At 38.0% G+C, this 21,749-nt stretch overlaps 1 protein-coding gene across 1 annotated transcript in view; it reads left to right on the forward strand.

The window, feature by feature from the left end:
* The window catches only part of SUCLG2 (succinate-CoA ligase GDP-forming subunit beta), a gene marked incomplete at its 3' end in the record, with an annotated part of 269,048 nt that overhangs the window by 147,500 nt on the left and 99,799 nt on the right, over positions 1-21,749 (forward strand). Inside the window, exons 8-9 of the mRNA XM_079713536.1 lie at positions 3,703-3,864; positions 13,659-13,801. Coding sequence (XP_079569662.1) covers positions 3,703-3,864; positions 13,659-13,801 — 305 coding nt within the window. The remainder of the gene's footprint in view (positions 1-3,702; positions 3,865-13,658; positions 13,802-21,749) is intronic.

The raw sequence follows: 21,749 nt of genomic DNA on the forward strand, positions 1-21,749 counted from the left end.
TAAATAGTGCTGCAGTGAACATTGTGGTATGTGACTCTTTTTGAATTAGACAATCCATTTTTAACCCACCAGTTATGAAAGTGTACTTGGAAGGGTCTTGCAGGGGGAAATTAGCATATAAGAGTCAATCAGTATTCAGGGATTGATCTACTCCTTCTGTGCAAGCTGAAAGTTTTGGTTTATTTTGTTTGTTATACTTTTTGTTTTCACACTAGTATGATGAACTTTCCTAAGTTTCTCCTTCACTCATATAAATATGATACCTGTGACTAGTTTTTCAGTTGTTAAAGTAGGATACAAATGTGATGAGAACTGTGGCTTAGCTGGGATTGGCAACCATTTTCTGTAAAGGGCCAGATAGTAAATATTTTGGGGTTTGGGGGCCATTTAAGTCTCTATTGCAGCCACTCATCTCTGCTGTTGTTTTGGGACAGCAACCATAGAGGTGTGTAAATGAATGGTTGTGACTGAATTCCAGTAAAACCGCATTTACAAAAGCAGGCAGTGAGCTGGCCTAAGGGCTGTACTCTGCCACTGCCTGACTTAGAGTCTCACTTGGGGCTGTTTTAGACACATCTATAGCCTCCCTGGCCTTATGCAATGGTGTGGTGTGATTCAAGGATCACCAAAGTCATCTCTTTCATCATCATCCTTTAGGCAAAATCTCCTTCTCTGTCAGTTCCAAAGCCTGAAATGCCAACCATTAAAATCCTTCCTGTGGGAAAATTCTGATGTATTCAGAAGATCATATTTTTATTGAAAACCATAGGTAACCTGTACATGTGTAAACTCCAGTAGGCATTAGTTTAGATGTACTCTAAACAGAATTCTAGGATTATAAGGGAATGGGACAAAGTACAGGTCATTTTTAGTAATAGGAAGGGAAGAGAATCCTGTAGCCTGGGCCATAAGGACCTATCGTATTTCTGAAGCCCTAAGAAAGCACTGTGCATGTAGAGGATGGCATTGGTAATAATAAAAATAACCAGTGAGTGGCAGCTGTCAGTGAGGCTCAGTGCTTTGCATGCATCCTCCCCTTCCTTCAATACAGTGCAGTAGAAAATACTCTGGTCCCCATTTGACCGACAAGGCCACTGGGCTTAAGAGAGACGATGGACCCCTGGTTAGGAAGTGTGAGAGTTATAATTCATACCCAGGTGTTTTTGATGCTAGGGTCTGCATTAAATGGTCAAGTTCAAGGGAAAACTTTCAGATGATGTAACATTATGAACTGAGATTGTAAGGCAGGAAAGCACTTAGTATGTTTGGGACCATTTTAAAAATATTGATCAGGTTTAACAAATACGTGTCTAACAGAATCCATGTACCTCCTTAAAATGCTTTATCCCCCCTCCAGCGCCACCCTCCCCAAAAAAGATTTAGGCATTAATGGTGGCAATTTAGTTTTGAATATTTTTCATTACTCCTTAAAGTTGCCTTACTTACTTCCTATTTATGTAGTGTTTTTAATTTCTAAAAGCACTTGGACATACATACATTGACCTAATTATGTTGTTTAATTTCCTCTACAGAGGGAGAACAGTTGGCAAGGGACCATAGTAGATACACCTTTTTTCCTACCTATAGATAACCCTGTCATCCCACAGTCACTATCTTTAGGTCCTAGGTTAACTCTAAAGTTCTCTCAAGGTGGTCCCCAAATAGTGAACTCATTTCTGTACTTGGCATACAAATCATATCACGAGAAAAAGAGTCTTTTGAAAATCTGACTTTGCAGGCATTTAGCTGGGACTGCCTTCTGCGCTTTGCGTACATATCCATTAATTACGCTCTCTCTCAAGTAGCTTGTAACTGTAGTCTCTGTAAGGGGCAAAGATCAGCCTGGACCTATTTTGATTTACTGGTTTATTAATCTTGACCAAGAATTTTTTTATTTGAAACTCTTCACTTAAGAAGTCAATTTGATAGCATTTGCCCATTCATTCTGAACATGTTGGTTTCAAGTAATCTTGCCAATGAGTAATGGAGGAGCTAAAATTACTAATAAATTAATTCATATATATTTGTAAACCGAATGGAAAGCCAACAATGATGTTGCTTTCCTGTCGATTTTTATACCAGTCATTAATTGCTGAGAAAGTGCTACTGTAGCAAGCAGAGAACATTGGCCAATTCCTTTGGTAATGTAGGATTCCATCTTTAAGATTTCAGTATTCTGGAAAGTAATTACTCATATTTGCTCTGTATATTCACAGTGTGTGGGTAAAGGGGTTGGACATTTTGTGGCAACACAAAGGACTCAGGCAGACATTAAATTCCATTTAAGATTCTCCCTTGTCAGTCAGTGCTACTTTAAGTAATTTGTGGTTTGGACTTTTACTTATGCTGAGAATTCTTAGATGTTAATATGACAATTCTGCACAGATTTGTACCAAAGTGCTCAATTATTGTGGTAGAGAGACCCTTGGAAAAAACCTCTACCTGGGGTCTTTAACTCCAGGATGCTACAATATAACGATATTTTCTTTTCATAGGAAGCAAGTGGGACTAACAGACCATGGTCATTACTTTAGAGTGAAATATATGAAGGTGGTTCTTTCCCTGTCAAGAGTTAGGTGCCTATCAGCAATGCTGGAGGAGAACGGGTAATATCTAAATTCATGGTCAGAGATCCCTGCCTGTCGATATCCCAAGCAGGATAAAGGAAGGTTATGATGGAATGTCATCATAGATAATTACTTTCTACTCTAAGGGATGTAATAAAAGAGATCAGATCCAAGACACCAAACACACCACCCGTCCCCACTGCAGTCGCTACCTGATTGTACATGTGGAAGAACTGTAAATCAAGGAAAACTCTGTGGTCCCTCCCTGTCGCTGAGTGAGTTTTACTGTGTCCAGGGCTCCTAGCCAGTAAAAAGAGTTAGAGATTTCTGCCAGCACCAGTGCGTGGAGACAGTGGTGCTAATTAATGCCTGGCAGCATTCCATTGTAACTGACTAGTCTTGGTCTCTTAATGTTTTGTATCTTGAATCACAAGAGTTATAAGATGGTCCTGCTTACATCAAGATGATGGTCTAGTTTTAGCAGACCCCAGAGTAAGTGTATCAGCAGTCTAGGGATTGTTGTTTCCATTTTTCAAATAAGAAAACTGAGGTCCAGAAAGAAAGTAGGTTATTTTTATCAAAGTTACAGATTTAGTTAAGGATCAAATAATTTTAAAAATCTATTGATTCTGGCCTGGTGTTCTTTCCACTATATCTTCTAGACATATTAGTGAGGATACTGATTAAATAAAAACTTCACTTTGCAACATCAAAAGAAGGACATAGGGGGACAGCGTTAAGCGTTATTGTCTAGTATCTCCTTGCATTGAAGTGAAAGGTTAAATACTAAAAATAAGAACTGTAATAAAAATTGCAAATCAAATCTGTATGTAGCTATGCCAGTCTGTAGCTTTTAATGAGTAATGGTAACTTACATTGTTATTTTATAGAAACCAACATATAAATCATTATGCTTTTTATTAGGATGTAAGTCCCTTGAAAACAGGGACCATGTCATATTTGTCTTTGTAGCCTTAAAGTTTAAAGGTCAAGAAAGCCATAACAGCTTCTCCTGCCTGAAGCATGAGAAAAAATGACAATTTTTGACTTTCTTTCACCTGCACTTGTCAGCCTGAAGAACTTAATTTATAGATCCTTAGGAGATATTTAGGTATCTTTCTTTTTTCTTTATTAGTTGTCTGTTTTGATGCCAAGATAAACTTTGATGACAATGCAGAATTCCGACAAAAGGACATATTTGCTATGGACGACAAATCAGAGAATGAACCCATTGAAAATGAAGCTGCCAAATATGATCTAAAATACATAGGACTGGACGGGAACATTGCCTGCTTTGGTAAGAAAGCAGTTATATCAAAAGAATGATTTGTGGATTTTTGCAGAATTTAGGGCCCCTTGGTTTCTGAAATGTTATTTCCCAAAAGCAGGTAAACATATGAGATTTTTGTAGCCAAAAACTCTTAAGAAACAACCCAAAATTTCTTCCCAAAGTTCATTTTGGCTGGTGGTCACCAGTTTAAAGCAGGGTTTCTCACTTCTGGCACTATGAACATTTTGGGTTGGATAATTCTTGACTGTGGGGCGCTTGCCTGTGCTGCATTGTCACCAGTTGTGACAACCAGAAATGTCTCCAGACGTTACCTTTTGGTAAGCACAATCACCCCAGTTGAGGACTACAACATTAAAGTATTTCAGTTAAACTTTGATTAGTAAAGGTCAGAACTTCTGCTACTCTAGTCAGTGTTAATACGCTAGGAATTATTCTGAAATTTGGGTTTAAGATAAATTGCTTTCTTAGAGGAAGTAGAAGAGAATGAATACTTTAATCATTATACTAAAGTTTCAGGTGCTGTGAAAACCAAATGATAAAATGTTTACTCCATTATGTCAGTTTATTAATAAGACAGTTGATTTTATCGTAGTAATCTAAATTTGTAAAATTGGCTTATTAGCAGAGATAAGGGTGGGTCTATAGAGGCAATACAATTTCTGCATTGTCCATAGTATATGGTACTGAGATTTATACACTTCTCCTTTTCTGGTGGAAGCAATTCATTGCACTTGAAACCAAGGTCTTAATCTCAATGGAATTAAAATAAAAAAGATTTATAGCTCATTAAACCAGCAGTATCATTATATTTAGAACTGAACAGACCTCATCCAGTAGTTTGCTGTTCAATACAATGGAAAATGACACCCAATTACAAGTGATACCAAAGGCTCTTGCTTTGTTTTGGAGCAAAAACTCTAATGTACCAGATCACTCACATCATTCTGATCTTGATAAGTTAATATGCTCTCAATATTTGTAGGCGTTTAGAAAGGGGAAAGATATAATGGTGTGTTTAGAGCAAATTAAATACATATTCTTTGTAGCCTCTATAGGAGTGTGCATGATTTGGCCAAGGTAGCAGTCTCATAAGCTACGATTAACACATTTCACATTGTTTTAAGATCATATATAAATGATTTTTATTTTAGTTGTCCCAGACTTAATTAAATTAGTCACAGTTCATAGGCTTACCTGAGGAATTCAGGGGTCAGAAAAAGTGAAAGGTACTTTAACCTGGAGAGTTTCTGCTGTGTTCAGCACTTTTTTGGCACTTTTTAAGGAAAGCAATTTCCTATAATTAAACTTAAGAAGCAAAGGAAGTGCAGTTGATCAGTAAAACTTCGCTCTGGAAAATAAGAATTTTTTTTTTTTATTAGTTTCTGCTTTATAACAAAGTGAATCAGTCATACATATACATCTGTTCCCACATCCCCTCCCTCATGCATCTCCCTCCTTCCCACCCTCCCCATCCCACCCCTCCAGGCGGTCACAAAGCACCGAGCTGATCTCCCTGTGCTCTGCGGCTGCTTCCCACTATCTATCTACCCTACGTTTGGTAGTGTATATATGTCCATGCCTCTCTTTCCCTTTGTCACAGCTTACCCTTCCCCTTCCCCATATCCTCAAGTCCATTCTCAAGTAGGTCTGTGTCTTTATTCCCGTTTTACCCCTAGGTTCTTCATGACATTTTTTTTTTCTTTAAATTCCATATATATGTGTTAGCATACGGTATTTGTCTTTCTCTTTCTGACTTACTTCACTCTGTATGACAGACTCTAGGTCTATCCACCTCATTACAAATAGCTCAGTTTCGTTTCTTTTTATGGCTGAGTAATATTCCATTGTATATATGTGCCACATCTTCTTTATCCATTCATCCGATGATGGACACCTAGGTTGTTTCCAGCTCCGGGCTATTGTGAATAGAGCTGCAATGAACATTTTGGTACATGTCTCTTTTTGAATTATGGTTTTCTCAGGGTATATGCCTAGTAGTGGGATTGCTGGGTCATATGGTAGTTCTATTTTTAGTTTTTTAAGGAACCTCCATACTGTTCTCCATAGTGGCTGTACCAATTCACATTCCCACCAGCAGTGCAAGAGTGTTCCCTTTTCTCCACACCCTCTCCAGCATTTATTGTTTCCAGATTTCTTGATGATGGCCATTCTGACTGGTGTGAGATGATATCTCATTGTAGTTTTGATTTGCATTTCTCTAATGATTAATGATGTTGAGCATTCTTTCATGTGTTTGTTGGCAGTCTGTATATCTTCTTTGGAGAAATGCCTATTTAAGTCTTCTGCCCATTTTTGGATTGGGTTGTTTGTTTTTTTGCTATTGAGCTGCATGAGCTGTTTATAAATTTTGGAGATTAATCCTTTGTCAGTTGCTTCATTTGCAAATATTTTCTCCCATTCTGAGGGTTGTCTTTTGGTCTTGTTTATGGTTTCCTTTGCTGTGCAAAAGCTTTGAAGTTTCATTAGGTCCCATTTGTTTATCTTTGTTTTTATTTCCATTTCTCTAGGAGGTGGGTCCAAAAGGATCTTGCTGTGATTTATGTCATAGAGTGTTCTACCTATGTTTTCCTCTAAGAGTTTGATAGTTTCTGGCCTTACATTTAGGTCTCTAATCCATTTTGAGCTTATTTTTGTGTATGGTGTTAGGGAATGATCTAATCTCATACTTTTACATGTCCCTGTCCAGTTTTCCCAGCACCACTTATTGAAGAGGCTGTCCTTTCTCCACTGTACATTCCTGCCTCCTTTATCAAAGATAAGTTGGCCATATGTGCGTGGGTTTATCTCTGGGCTTTCTATCCTGATCCACTGATCTATCTTTCTGTTTTTATGCCAGTACCACACTGTCTTAATTACTGTAGCTTTGTAGTATAGTCTGAAGTCAGGCAGCCTGATTCCTCCAGCTCCGTTTTTCGTTCTCAAGATTGCTTTGGCTATTCGGGGTCTTTTGTTTTTCCAAACAAATTTTGAAATTTTTTGTTCTACTTCTGTGAAAAATGCCAGTGGTAGTTTGATAGGGATTGCATTGAATCTGTAGATTGCTTTGGGTAGTAGAGTCATTTTCACAATATTGATTCTTCCAATCCAGGAGCATGGTATATCTCTCCATCTATTTATATCATCTTTAATTTCTTTCATCAGTGTCTTATAATTTTCTGCATACAGGTCTTTTGTCTCCTTAGGTAGGTTTATTCCTAGATATTTTATTCTTTTTGTTGCAATGGTAAATGGGAGTGTTTTCTTGATTTCATTTTCAGATTTTTCATCATTAGTGTACAGGAATGCCAGAGATTTCTGTGCATTAATTTTGTATCCTGCTACTTTACCAAATTCATTGATTAGCTCTAGTAGTTTTTCGGTAGCATCTTTAGGATTCTCTATGTATAGTATCATGTCATCTGCAAACAGTGACAGCTTTACTTCTTCTTTTCCAATTTGGATTCCTTTTATTTCCTTTTCTTCTCTGATTGCTGTGGCTAAAACTTCCAAAACTAGGTTGAATAAGAGTGGTGAGAGTGGGCAGCCTTGTCTTGTTCCTGATCTTAGTGGAAATGGTTTCAGTTTTTCACCATTGAGGACAATGTTGGCTGTGGGTTTGTCATATATGGCCTTTATTATGTTGAGGAAAGTTCCCTCTATGCCTACTTTCTGCAGGGTTTTTATCATAAATGGGTGTTGCATTTTGTCGAAAGCTTTCTCTGCATCTATTGAGATGATCATATGGTTTTTCTCCTTCAACTTGTTAATATGGTGTATCACATTGATTGATTTGCGTATATTGAAGAATCCTTGCATTCCTGGAATAAACCCCACTTGATCATGGTGTATGATCCTTTTAATGTGCTGTTGGATTCTGTTTGCTAGTATTTTGTTGAGGATTTTTGCATCTATGTTCATCAGTGATATTGGCCTGTAGTTTTCTTTCTTTGTGACATCCTTGCCTGGTTTTGGTATCAAGGTGATGGTGGCCTCGTAGAATGAGTTTGGGAGTGTTCCTTCCTCTGATATTGTTTGGAAGAGTTTGAGAAGGATGGGTGTTAGCTCTTCTCTAAATGTTTGATAGAATTCGCCTGTGAAGCCATCTGGTCCTGGGCTTTTGTTTGATGGAAGATTTTTAATCACAGTTTCAATTTCAGTGCTTGTGATTGGTCTATTCATATTTTCTATTTCTTCCTGAGTCAGTCTTGGTAGGTTGTGCATTTCTAAGAATTTGTCCATTTCTTCCAGGTTGTCCATTTTATTGGCATAGAGTTGCTTATAGTAATCTCTCATGATCTTTTGTATTTCTGCAGTGTCAGTTGTTACTTCTCCTTTTTCATTTCTAATTCTACTGATTTGAGTCTTCTCCCTTCTTTTCTTGATGAGTCTGGCTAATGGTTTGTCAATTTTGTTTATCTTCTCAAAGAACCAGCTTTTAGTTTGGGTGATCTTTGCTATCGTTTCCTTCATTTCTTTTTCATTTATTTCTGACCTGATCTTTATGATTTCTTTCCTTCTGCTAACTTTGGGGGTTTTTTGTTCTTCTTTCTCTAATTGCTTTAGGTGCAGGGTCAGGTTGTTTACTCGAAATGTTTCCTGTTTCTTAAGGTGGGATTGTATTGCTATAAACTTCCCCCTTAGAACTGCTTTTGCTGCGTCCCATAGGTTTTGGGTCGTGGTGTCTCCATTGTCATTTGTTTCTAGGTATTTTTTAATTTCCTCTTTGATTTCTTCAGTGATCACTTTGTTATTGAGTAGTGTATTGTTTAGCCTCCATGTGTTTGTATTTTTTACAGATCTTTTCCTGTAATTGATGTCTAGCCTCATAGCATTGTGGTCGGAAAAGATACTTGATACAATTTCAATTTTCTTAAATTTACCAAGGCTTGATTTGTGACCCAACATATGATCTATCCTGGAGAATGTTCCATGAGCACTTGAGAAAAATGTGTATTCTGTTGTTTTTGGGTGGAATGTCCTATAAATATCAATTAAGTCCATCTTGTTTAATGTATCATTTAAAGCTTGTGTTTCCTTATTTATTTTCATTTTGGATGATCTGTCCATTGGTGAAAGTGGGGTGTTAAAGTCCCCTACTATGATTGTGTTACTGTCGATTTCCCCTTTTATGGCTGTTAGTATTTGCCTTATGTATTGAGGTGCTCCTATGTTGGGTGCATAAATATTTACAATTGTTATATCTTCTTCTTGGATCGATCCCTTTATCGTTATGTAGTGTCCTTCTTTGTCTCTTCTAATAGTCTTTATTTTAAAGTCTATTTTGTCTGATATAAGAATTGCTACTCCAGCTTTCTTTTGATTTCCGTTTGCATGGAATATCTTTTTCCATCCCCTTACTTTCAATCTGTATGTGTCTCTAGGTCTGAAGTGGGTCTCTTGTAGACAGCATATATATGGGTCTTGTTTTTGTATCCATTCAGCCACTCTGCGTCTTTTGGTGGGAGCATTTAGTCCATTTACATTTAAGGTAATTATTGATATGTATGTTCCTATTCCCATTTCCTTAATGGCTTTGGGTTCGTTATTGTAGGTATAGTCCTTCTGTTGTGTTTCTTGCCTAGAGAAGTTCCTTTAGCATTTGTTGTAAAGCTGGTTTGGTGGTGCTGAACTCTCTCAGCTTTTGCTTGTCTGTAAAGGTTTTAATTTCTCCATCAAATCTGAATGAGATCCTTGCTGGGTAGAGTAATCTTGGTTGCAGGTTTCTCTCCTTCATCACTTTAATTATGTCCTGCCACTCCCTTCTGGCTTGTAGAGTTTCTGCTGAGAGATCAGCTGTTAACCTGATGGGGATTCCCTTGTGTGTTATTTGTTGTTTTTCCCTTGCTGCTTTTAATATGATTTCTTTGTGTTTAATTTTTGACAGTTTGATTAATATGTGTCTTGGCGTAGTTCTTCTTGGATTTATTCTGTATGGGACTCTCTGTGCCTCCTGGACTTGATTAACTATTTCCTTTCCCATATTAGGGAAGTTTTCAACTATAATCTCTTCAAATATTTTCTCAGTCCCTTTCTTTTTCTCTTCTTCTTCTGGAACCCCTATAATTCGAATGTTGGTGCGTTTAATGTTGTCCCAGAGGTCTCTGAGACTGTCCTCTGTTCTTTTCATTCTTTTTTCTTTATTTTTCTCTGCATCAGTTATTTCCACTATTTTATCTTCCACCTCACTTATCCGTTCTTCTGCCTCAGTTATTCTGCTATTGATCCCATCTAGAGTATTTTTCATTTCATTTATTGTGTTTTTAATCGATGCTTGATTCATCTTTAGTTCTTCTAGGTCCTTGTTAACTGTTTCTTGCATATTGTCTATTCTATTTCCAAGATGTTGGATCTGGGAAATAGAATCTTGGATCAGCTTTACTATCATTATTCTGAATTCTTTTTCAGGTAGACTGCCTATTACCTCTTCATTTGTTAGGTCTGGTAGGTTTTTATCTTGCTCCTTCACCTGCTGTGTGTTTTTCTGCTTTCTCATTTTGCTTATGTTACTGTGTTTGGGGTCTCCTTTTTGCAGGCTGCAGATTTGTAGTTCCCGTTGTTTTTGGTGTCTGTCCCCCGTGGCTAAGGTTGTTTCAGTAGGTTGTGTAGGCTTCCTGGTGGGGGGGACTAATGCCTGTGTTCTGGTGGTTGAAGCTCGATCTTGTCTTTCTGGTGGACAGGTCCACGTCTGGTGGTGTGTTTTGGGGTGCCTGTGGCCTTATTATGTTTTTAGGTATCCTCTCTGCTAATGGGTGGGGTTGTGTTCCTGCCTTGCTAGTTGCTTGGCATAGGGTGACCAGCACTGTAGCTTGCTGGTCGTTGACTGAAGCTGGGTGCTGGTGTTGACATGGAGATCCCTGGGAGATTTTCGCTGCTTGATATTATGTGGAGCTGGGAGGTCTCTTGTGGACCCGTGTCCTGAAGTTGGCTCTCCCACTTCAGAGGCACAGCACTAACTCCTGGCTGCAGCACCAAGAGCCTTTCATCCACCCGGCTCAGAATAACAGTGAGAAAAAGTAGAGAGAAATAATTAGTAGAAGAAAGAAAGAGAGATTGAAAGAAAGGAAGAAGGGAAGTAAGGAAGGAAGGAAGGAAGAAAGAAAGAAAGGAGGGAGGGAGGAAGGATGGAAAGAAAGGAAAGAAAGGAGGGAGGGAGGGAGGAATGAAAGCAAAAGGAAGAGTGAATGGAAGAAGAGAGGGAGGGAGGGAGGAAGGAAAGAAAGAAAGAAAGACAGGAGGGAGGGAGGGAGGGAGGAAGGAAAGAAAAAGAAAGTGGAAAGAAGAAGGGTGGGAGGGAGGGAGGGATGGAGGAAAGAAAAAGAAAGAAGGAAAGGAGGAGCAGAGGGAGGGAGGGAGGAAGGGAAGGGAGGAAAAAAAGAAAGAGCAGGTAAAGTAAAATAGAATAAAGTATGAAATATAGTAGCGTTATTAAAATTAAAAAGTAATTATTGAAAAAAAACACGGACCGAAAGAACCCTGGGACATATGGTGGAAGCAAAGCTATACAGAGAGAATCTTACACAGAAGATTACACATACACATTCACAAAAAGAGAGCAGGGGGAAAAATCAAAAATCTTGCTCTCCAAGTCCACCTCCTCGATTTGGGATAATTCGTTGTAAAAAAAGGAAAAGGGCGAAAAGTCTGAAATCTTGCTAAGTCCACCTCCTTAATTTGAGATAATTCGTTGTAAAAAGAGGAAAAAAAGGGGGGGGGGGAAGTCTTAAATCTTGTCTTCAAGGTCCACTTCCTCAATTTGGGATGATTCGCTGTCCATTCATGCACTCCACAGACGCAGGGCACATCAAATGGACCGTGGAGCTTTAATCCACTGCCTCCGAGGCTGCACAGAGAGATTTCCCTGTCTCTGCTCTCACAACTCCCGGGTCTCAGCCTTGGACCTGGCCCCGCCTCTGCGCGTAGGTCGCCGGAGGGCGTCCGTTCTTCGCTCAGACAGGACGGGTTTAAAGGAGCCGCTGATTCGGGGGCTCTGGCTCACTCAGGCAGAGGGGAGGGAGGGGAATGCCCTCTCCTCGCGCACCAGGCAACAAAAGGGAAAAAAGTCTCTTGCCTCTCCGGTAGCTCCAGACCCTTTCCCCGGACTCCCTCCGGGCTAGCACTAACCCCTTCAGGGTCTCTTCCTGCCGCCAGCCCCAGACCTCTCCCTGCGCTCCGACTGAAAGCCGATACCCGAGCCTCAGCTCCCAGCCCCGCCCGCTCTGGCGGCCGAGCAGACAAGTCTCTCGGGCTGGTGTGTGCCTGAGGGCACCGATCCTCTGTGCCAAAATCTCTCTGCTTTGCCCTCCACACCCCTGTTGCTGTGCTCTCCTCCGCTACTCCGAAGCTTTCCCCCTCCGCCACCTGCAGTCTCCGCCCGCGAAGGGGCTTGTAGTGTGTAGAAACCTTCCCTCCTTCACGGCTCCCTCCCACTGGTGCAGGTCCCGTCCATATCCTATTGTCTCTGTTTATTCTTTTTTTCTTTTGACCTACCCAGGTATGTGGGGAGTTTCTTGCCTTTTGGGGGGTCTGAGGTCTTCTGTCAGCGTTCAGTAGGTGTTCTGTTGGAGTTGTTCCACGTGTAGATGAATTTCTGATGTATCTGTGGGGAGGAAGGTGATCTCCACGTCTTACTCTTCCGCCATCTTCCTCCGGCTCTCCCCTTGGATAATATTTTTAAATGTTTTCATCTTTTTTTTTTTCCTTTGTGCTTAGTCGGGTTTCACTTGCACACAGTGGGGCTACGTGCTGAGGCCCCGCACCCGGCTCTTCCGACCGGAGTTCCTGGAAAATAAGAATTTTTATGTTAAAACTCTTTCTTTGGTTTCTTAAAAAAAGCTACTAGGATGTTGGCAACATTTTGGTTCTAGTTTTAATGATCAGGTTGCTAGTGAACATTTCTTTTATTAATTTGAAACAGGAACAGGGGTTAGGAATATTGTTTTGATGCTGTAATTTGTTCATTTGCTTTCTAAGTTTCTCAGAGAATGCTTAAACATGCATGGTTGCGCTAAGTGTAAAAAAGTGTGGAGTCCTATTGAAGTTGGGATCCCTGTGGTTCAACCCCAGAGGGATGCCACATTTAAAGGAGCATATTCTCAATAAGCAAAAAATTGAAAGAATCACATTCTTTACTCAAATCTCTTAAAGAATCTTAAAAAGAATGTAATTCATAAGCTCTAGCAGCTTTTCACATCCTTTTTCCTCTCTTTCCCGGTTCTCTTAAGCTCCGTACTTTTAAACTCTGTACTTTCCAGAACCTAAAACTCCTTCCTCTACTTATAGTCCAAATTTATTACTTACTTAAGCTCTTCCCTTCTTTGTGTTTCCCAGATTGATTTAACTTCTCAATAAATCCTTCTTCCCATTCCCAGGTCCTTTTTGTTTATTCTTTGTATGCACATTTCCTGATTCTTCTTTTTTTTTTTTTTTTGCGGTATGTGGGCCTCTCACTGTTGTGGCCTCTCCCGTTGCAGAGCACAGGCTCCGGACGCACAGGCTCAGCGGCCATGGCTCATGGGCCCAGCCGCTCCGCGGCATGTGGGATCTTCCCGGACCAGGGCACGAACCCGTGTCACCTGCATCGGCAGGCGGACTCTTAACCACTGCGCCACCAGGGAAGCCCGACAGTCCTGATTATTCTTAAAGTCTATGAATTTATCTGGTTGAATAGAATTCCAAGCAGGGTGGAAATTGGCCTAGTAAAGTCAGGGTTCTCTTTTAGCAATATGGGGGAGGGACAAAATTTATGCACCCTTTCATGTTGTTAAATTTATCCTGTCTTGTGTGCCATTTGCATTTCACAGTGAATGGTGCTGGACTCGCCATGGCTACCTGTGACATCATTTTCCTGAATGGTGGGAAGCCAGCCAACTTCTTGGATCTTGGTGGTGGTGTAAAGGAATCTCAAGTATATCAAGCATTCAAATTACTCACAGCTGATCCTAAGGTAACTTCTCTCTTTGTAGGGGAGATTGCATGGTGTAATGATTTCTCACCATCAAGATCTACCTTGTTCCTGCTGCTAAGGGTTAATAAGCCAACCCATGTACTTTGCAGCCCCAGGTGTAAATCCTGCCTTATATCCCATTGGAATGCATGATGGTTTAAATCATCTGGGTGAAAGGCTTATAAGTGCCCCTAGGATTTTATTTCAGGGTATGTGATACAAAGTTCTGGGAGGTAGAAGGAAATTTTTTTAAAAAGTGTAGTGCAAATAATGAAACATTGGTTGGCATGAAATATTTTTTGGGTTCTTCACACTGAAGCGATTAGTTCTACGCTTATGTGACTTAGAGAGGACTGAGTCTCAGATTCCTTTCATAAAGATGCTGAAGATATTACAAGATTAAGACAGAAGAAAGTTACAGGCTTACAATATTATATATTACTGGAAAATAATGACCCCACCTCCTTCTATATGCTTTTCAATTTTCATCTCTGACAATTACAGATGTTACAGTTCGTAACATACACTCTAAGTAGCATATAATGTTTCATGGGCATCTTCTTAACTAGAATGTAGCTATCATACTCATGCTAGGTGCATAGAAGGTATTCAGTAAATATTTAATCAATTTAAATACCAGTATGGTTTGTTTCCATTGTAGGTATTCAGTTGTCTATGATAACATGATTTAGGTGGATATTATTATATTGAAAAGACTAATATTTTTTGAATATCTGATATATGTCATTTAATTCTCTTCACAATTCTTTGGGGTAGTGTATATAGCACAACCATATGATTGTAAACTTTATTTGAGAATCATTATCTTAATATTGTTAATACGTGACACACTCTCTTGGTTCCTGACATATCTGAAGACATGGGAAATCTGAACCATCACTAAGAAAATCATGAATGAAAACAATATCAGATTCTTTTTAAAGAAATGTTGTCTGAACTTAATATGGAAGCTTCCCACTCATAAATAGACTGGCATTTTGGGTCTCATGTGCATGCAGTTTTGTCTTAGGTTAGTGGTATGCTTGTCTGTTTTCATTATGACTTAGTTGGTAACCTTATGTTTTTGCTGTCTTTTCCTTCTGATTCATATACACACACATAAAATTGTTAAACATTATTAGCAACTTATCTTCATTGCTCTAGGGTTGTTCAGGAATAGCAAAGTCACTGAAGTCCAAAGTCACCCAGCCGTGAAGTGTCTGCAGTTGATTTTTCTGTTTACAGAAGCACCTCGTTTTCATTGGTTAAGTAGGAATATTATCAGAGGCTCTGTAATCATTTATTAATTCATTTATCCCTCCTTCCTACTCCTTTCTAAGGGAAGAATAATTTTTATCCCAGAGATTTTCAAACCAATTGAAATCTGTAAATACCATGGACATAATACACAGCTCTTTAAACTGCTTGAACTACAAAGTACCCAGAGGACAGGCAACTGTAATGAAATACTGTACATTTAGTGAAACTCAGTGCTGAGAATTAAAGAGAACCATCAAAGGATTAAATCTAACAGGACAATCACTGGATTTTCTTTGGAATATCTTTTCTTAGGGGCTGATCCTGAATTTTAATTTCATAAAAGTACAGGAAGGGAATGAAAAATCACTTCGAGAGCTTTTTTTGTTTTTGTTTTTGAAAAAAAAAATCTCTTCAAAAACGTTGACTTTACCCTATAGAATATTTTCAAATGCTTAGAGTATTTAAACTTTTTTGAGATTTGACTGTCATCTTGTATAGATAAAGGTATGTGGGAGTTATTTTATTTTTCTCATGCTATATCAGGAAAATGCATGCTTGGCTCATCTCACAGTACATTTTCCAAATCTTGAAATTTCAAAGCCCGTTAAAAAGCATAGAAATGTAATGGGTATTTTCAGTCCTGGCACTGTGTCACAGATTTGAGAGAACAGAGGCTAAAAAATAGTATAGATGAATTGATTTCATCTTGCAAGGAAACTGGTTATAGTTCTGGCAGTAATTATTTCAAGTAGAACCCCATCCATTTGCCCAGAAGTAGAGATTCCCCAGTGCCCAAAGCTGATTATTTCAAAGGTATTGATTTTCTTGTTAGATATAAGGATTAGTCAGTTGAATACACTGAAACTCAAAATTACAAAAGGCCTGTTGTTGTTAAACTTAAATCAACTGATACTAACAACTACTTGTTTGTTATATGTACAAGCTAATTCTATTGGTCAAGAAATAGGCATCAGCATTCAAGAAAAATATTATGGATTGGCATATGTTTCCACTCCTAATGTCAGCCATGGAGCTGAGACTTGTGTTTCTTTCACTTGACTATTAGCCCAAATGCTGATTTTCATTGGGACCTAACACACATACCTTTATAACTGATCTGTTCCTTATTAGTAATATATATGAAGTGAAGTTCCTCTGCCAAACTGTCTAAAACAAGAGTGTTTACTAGATAGCTTTCTAAACTGGATTCCCATGAAGTGTATCATTAAATATTTTATAATTCTCTTATTTGCCAGCTGGGCTTGAGATGAGAGAAAGGTAATAGAGTTTGTTCTGCTGGTGGTAGAATAGATATGATCTCACCCTCATCATTTTAACTTCCAGGATTCTAAACTAAATTAGTGTTCCTAAAATCACAGGGAGTAAAATTGATATAAAATAAAAAGTAGAAGTAGGATTTTGTGGTAACCTATAAAGAATTTGAACACATTTAAAAGAGAAACACTATGAAGAATGTTAGCCTTACGTTTTTGATTGGTGCTTTGGCTTTTGTTTCTAATTTTAAATTTAGAATTCCAAAGGTGTAGAAAATGAGTGCAACAACATCTGGAGTATGTAAAACATCTTGCATAAATGAATTAAAGGAAAAGATTGTTGATATGAATCTCAACAGTAACCTCGACTGTATTGTCCAAAGTTAAGCAGATTTGTTGCCCTCCGGAGGCCTGATTTTGAAAAGCACTAGCATATGATTGGCATTAGTGAAGTCACTTCACTTGATTTGACTGTGCTTCTTGGTTTAGATCCAACTTAGAGTCAAATTTTCAAAGCCCTTTAAATGTCTAGCAAGAAATGTGCTGTATAAGCACCAAATACTCGTTTAAGAAGGAAGGGATTCTTGGTGGGGCTCTGGTGCCACGCAGCCTGAGTTGCAGTCCTGTCTTTAACACGTATTGGCTGTGGGACCTTGGGCATGTCATTTAACTTTTTTGAGTCTTGGTTTCCTCTTTTATAAAATGGAGATAATAACAGTACTTATTACCTCAGAGGGTTACTTTATTGCATGAATTGAGACACACACATTTCCAATTTAAAGGGGCAATAATTTCACATGACAGTACCATCTAAAAATTTAATAAACTTTTATTAAAAGTATAACTTACATAGAGGACAGTATACAAATCTTAAGTATATAGTTCGATGAATTATGACAAAGTGAACATACCCGTGGAACCTCTGACCACATCAAGAAATAGGACCTGGCCAGCATCATGGCCTGAATGTTTGTATTTTCTCATAATTTATATGTTGAAATCCTACCTCACAATGTGATGGTATGAGGAGGTAGGCCTTTGGGAGGGAATTAGATCATGAGGGTAGAGCCCTCATGAATGGGATTAGTGCCCTTATAAAAGAGACCCCAGAGAGCTCTCCCACCTCTTCCACTGTGTGAGGACATAGCTGGAAGTTGGCCACCTGTATACCAGTAAGTGGCCACTGAATCTGCTGGTGCCTTGATCTTGGACTTGCCAGCCTCCAGAATTGTGAGAAATAAATGTTTGTTGTTTAAACCACTCAGTCTATGGTAGTTTGTTATAGCAGCCTGAATGGACTAAAACAGTCACCATCCCAATAGCCCCTTAAGCCTCCCCACTATCCTCCCCCTACCCTGCTTTCTTCCCAAAGGTAACACTCTCCTAACTTCTAATATCAAAGATTTGTTTTGCCTGGTTTTGAGCATAATACAAATGGAATCGTACATTGTATACACTTTTGTATTTGCCATTCTTCACTTGACTTTTATTTCTCAGATTCACTCATATTTTATGTAGCAGTGGTCCACTTATCATTATTGCTGTATAGTATTCTATTGTATGACTCTGCAAGAACTTTTCTGTCATCTTCTATTGATAGACATTTGTGTGATTCTTATGTTTGACTATTATGAATAATGTTGCTGTGAACATTCTCATACATGTCGTTTGGAGCATATTTTTGATACTTGGAACTAAAATTTCTGGGTAATAGGGCATGCATATACTCAGCTTAAATCGATACTGCCAAACAGTTCTCTAGATGTGGCAATTTACATTCTCATAGGCGTGTGTGGGAAGTCCAATTTCTCCACACCCTCATCAACATTTTAGTCATTCTGGTAGGTGTGAGGTAGTATCTTATTGTGGTTTAATGCCTTTCCCTCATGTATTTATTAGCTACTTGAATATACTCTTTCAACTTCTGTCACCTCATGTATAAAGTAGACCTGAAAATAATACCCCAAAGCATTGTTTTATTATCATCTAAGATATATGTGGAAGTACTTGGCAAACCTTTCTAAACCATGATGAAAACTTTAGTTTGTGTTGGTTTTTTTTTTTTTTTGAGTGTTCATTTTGATTATCATTTTAAAGGCTTAGATTTAGAATTCCTGAAACAGTTGGGGAATAAATGGTCGTCTACAGAAATGGGAGCTGTCTGAAACAGTTCATTGTCACCAGTGTTACTGCCTGGGTTATTTTGAAATTGATGAAATGTGTAAGCAATTCAGTAGCTTGCAGTGATTCTCCCTTCAGACAACCAAGAAAACACAGTTTAATAAAGGGAGGATTAAATTCATGTTTGGGAGAACCACAAAATATAATTTGGTATAATTTTGAGGAGAGGCCAGCTGTTTTAGCTCTGTGGTAAGTGCTTGAAAAGTCTTTAGAATTTGAGGCCAGGGACATAAAACTGCACGCTGTATTTTTGGTAAAGGGTTTATGCAAAGGCCTTAAGTTGTAATAAATATGTTTTAGAATTAATACATACTAAATGCCTCATGTATTGTTGATTATCTATATTTAAAAACAACAGTATCCTCTTTTTCTCTTATATACATGCTTATATCAGAGGCATGAAGAAAAACTTGTTTTATTACATGCCACATGTATTTGCTGAAATGCCTTATCTGCAAGGGTATATTTATTTTGGGGGTTAATAGAACTCTTTAGGGATTCATTTTCAAATATAATGTCCAATATATTTTAAATATGAGTGATATTTTTGAGATGATTACCCTGCATCTCCATTCTTACAGGCCAGTTTGAAAACAAATTTTACTTTCATATAGAGTCGAAAAGCAGCCATTCTTTATGGTGATCATCAACCTGATAGCCTACTCTGAAAAGAATAAAAATGTTTTTGTACTTCTCGATTTGCAACCTGTCATTTGGTTTCCCCTTCCCCTTAGGATAGCCTCTCATTTAGGGTAACCACTGTGCATACACTGGAGAGTGGAAAACCATCCTCCCTGGGCTCATTTCTTTTCACAGTGGTTTTCCTACTGTCATGAATTCATAAATGCTGATTTTGCATTTCTTTTCCTGCTGTCCATTTATCCCAAATTTCCAAGACTGTCAGGCTCTCTATGCCCAACTTACTTGCCAATACTGTAAGAGCCAGGCCCTGGCTCTTACAGTATTGGCTCTTCCGTATCTCACACATTATCAGTATGTCTGATAGCTACCGCATTTTCAAAGCATCTCTAATGGAACACTCTAAATCTCTTTTCATGCTCCTTGCTGACATAGTCTCAGAAATAAATAAAAAATAATAGTTGTATGCTTTGCTCTGCTTCTCAAAATTCAGATTTTAATACGCCTTACTTTGTTTTGTGGTAAGTGATTTAAAGAATTTAACAGACTTTGGGATATTTTAGCAAATTTTATGATTAGTCCCAGCATGCTCAGTAATTCATTATGAATCCTGTATGGAGAGGCCTTTGTAGATTGTTAAAGAGAAATGGACCACTAATCAAATTATAATATCATATAGGTTGGAAATAATATATACTTATTACAAGAGTTAGGATTTTTTTTTCTTCTTAATGTTATTGCATTGAGAAAACAAGTAGTTGAACTCAGCAATTAGAAAATAGTGTATTTCCTAACAAGTTGATCAAATAATGACCAGGATTAATGTCAAGCATCTCTGAATCTTAAGAATCATCTTATCATGGTAGAGTGATCAAGGCAGTTTTACTATTATTTTTTTTGAGGTATTGTTTTAGAATCCAAATTGGCTGGTAGAGGAATCACTGGATGTGGAGAGTGAACTTAGTAAAATTATTCTGGAGAACAAGGTTAAAAACCTTTGAACTGTGAAGACCTCTGATTCTTCTGCTCTGCAGAGGTGAACTGTAGTCTGGTGGGATGAGCACCAGTGGGTTCAGGAGATTGAAGACACTGAATCCTCTTTCTTCTTCCCCCCATGCTGCCCCCACCCACTGTCAGAGAATTAGGAGTGAGTGTCTCATTCCTAAATGAGCAACATGTCCATATGGGCTTGCTGAAGAAATTGGCTTGACTCACAGTGGCTTTCTACGTAGTGTTCTGTCTTTGTTTTAGGGTATTTTATTAAGCAGCATCCCTTTTCCCCTAATTATTAAATTAGGGAAATGTAAAACAGAAAAGTACAAAAATACATTAAATTACATGTACATAGACTTTTTAATGAATAATATAGTATAGCATTTTTGACAAAACTAGTATCAATATAACTGACACTATTATATAGTATGCTTTTTTCACTTTGTATGTACCTTTTGCCTGTCTTTTTGCAGTACTCTACAACATCCTCAGTGGCTAAATAGTATTCACTTTTATAGATATATGTTTACTTAACCAGTCCTCTGTTATTTGGTATTCAGGGTGTTTCCGACTAAAAATAATGCTCCTGTGGACCTCCTTGTTTTCATAACTTTACAAACAGGTCACATTATTTACATAAGATGAACGTTGAGAAGCATGAGTGTAAAAATGTATGCAGAGGTTAAGTTTTTTACACTTACTGCCAAATTATTTCAATACTAGTTGAAGGAACATAGAGGGTTTTCATCAAATAAGTTTTCCTACATCCTGACCATCATTACTGTGACTCTTTACTATCATGAGAGGTAACATTTTAAATTATTTTTCTTTTATTGAGCATTTTTGATTACTTCTGTTATGACCTGCCTATTAATATCTTTTGCCCAATTTTCCATTTTTATGTCACTCTTTTTCACAGAGATTTAAAATACAGGTGTGTGTGTGTGTGTGTGTGTGTTTTGGAAATCAAGGGAATGGGCTCTTTTATATATGTTGTCACTCTTTTTTTTCCATCCTGTCTCTTGTCTTTGAATTGGTCTATATAAAATTTTATTATGCCATTATATCTATGTCCACCTGAAATACTGTTATGTAAAGTGAGACCACTTAATGCATGTTATTATTTTTTGCTATTATTTACTTAGTTTCTCATAAAACTTTTAGTAAGACTTTTAAAATTTGTTGCTTCATGAATCACCATTTAAGGTACAGTTTCAAGTGGAAACATTGTATTCCCCACCCCTCCAAATGTGACTTAAAGCAAGATGGATGTTGTGATTAAAATGGCATGGTTCTTTAGTTATTAATAAGATTCTTAGTTATTTGCAAGGTATTGAAGGAATTTTTTTCAAAGTATTGAAGGAATTTCATTGTAACCTAATATGCATTTTTCAACCAGGCTTCTTAGTACAGTTGATTCCCACTATTTGCAGGTTCGATATTTACAAATTTGCCTATGCTCTAAAATTTATTTGTGACCCCAAAATCAATACTTACAGTGCTTTCACGGTCATTTGCAAAAGTACACACAGTGTTGAAAAATTTTACTTATCGGACATGCTGTTCTCAGTGAATTTGTCAAGGCAAGATTCTCCTTTCAT

The sequence above is a fragment of the Hyperoodon ampullatus genome (genome assembly GCF_949752795.1).
Source record: "Hyperoodon ampullatus genome assembly, chromosome: 10".
In the NCBI taxonomy this organism is placed as follows: Eukaryota; Metazoa; Chordata; class Mammalia; order Artiodactyla; family Ziphiidae; genus Hyperoodon; species Hyperoodon ampullatus.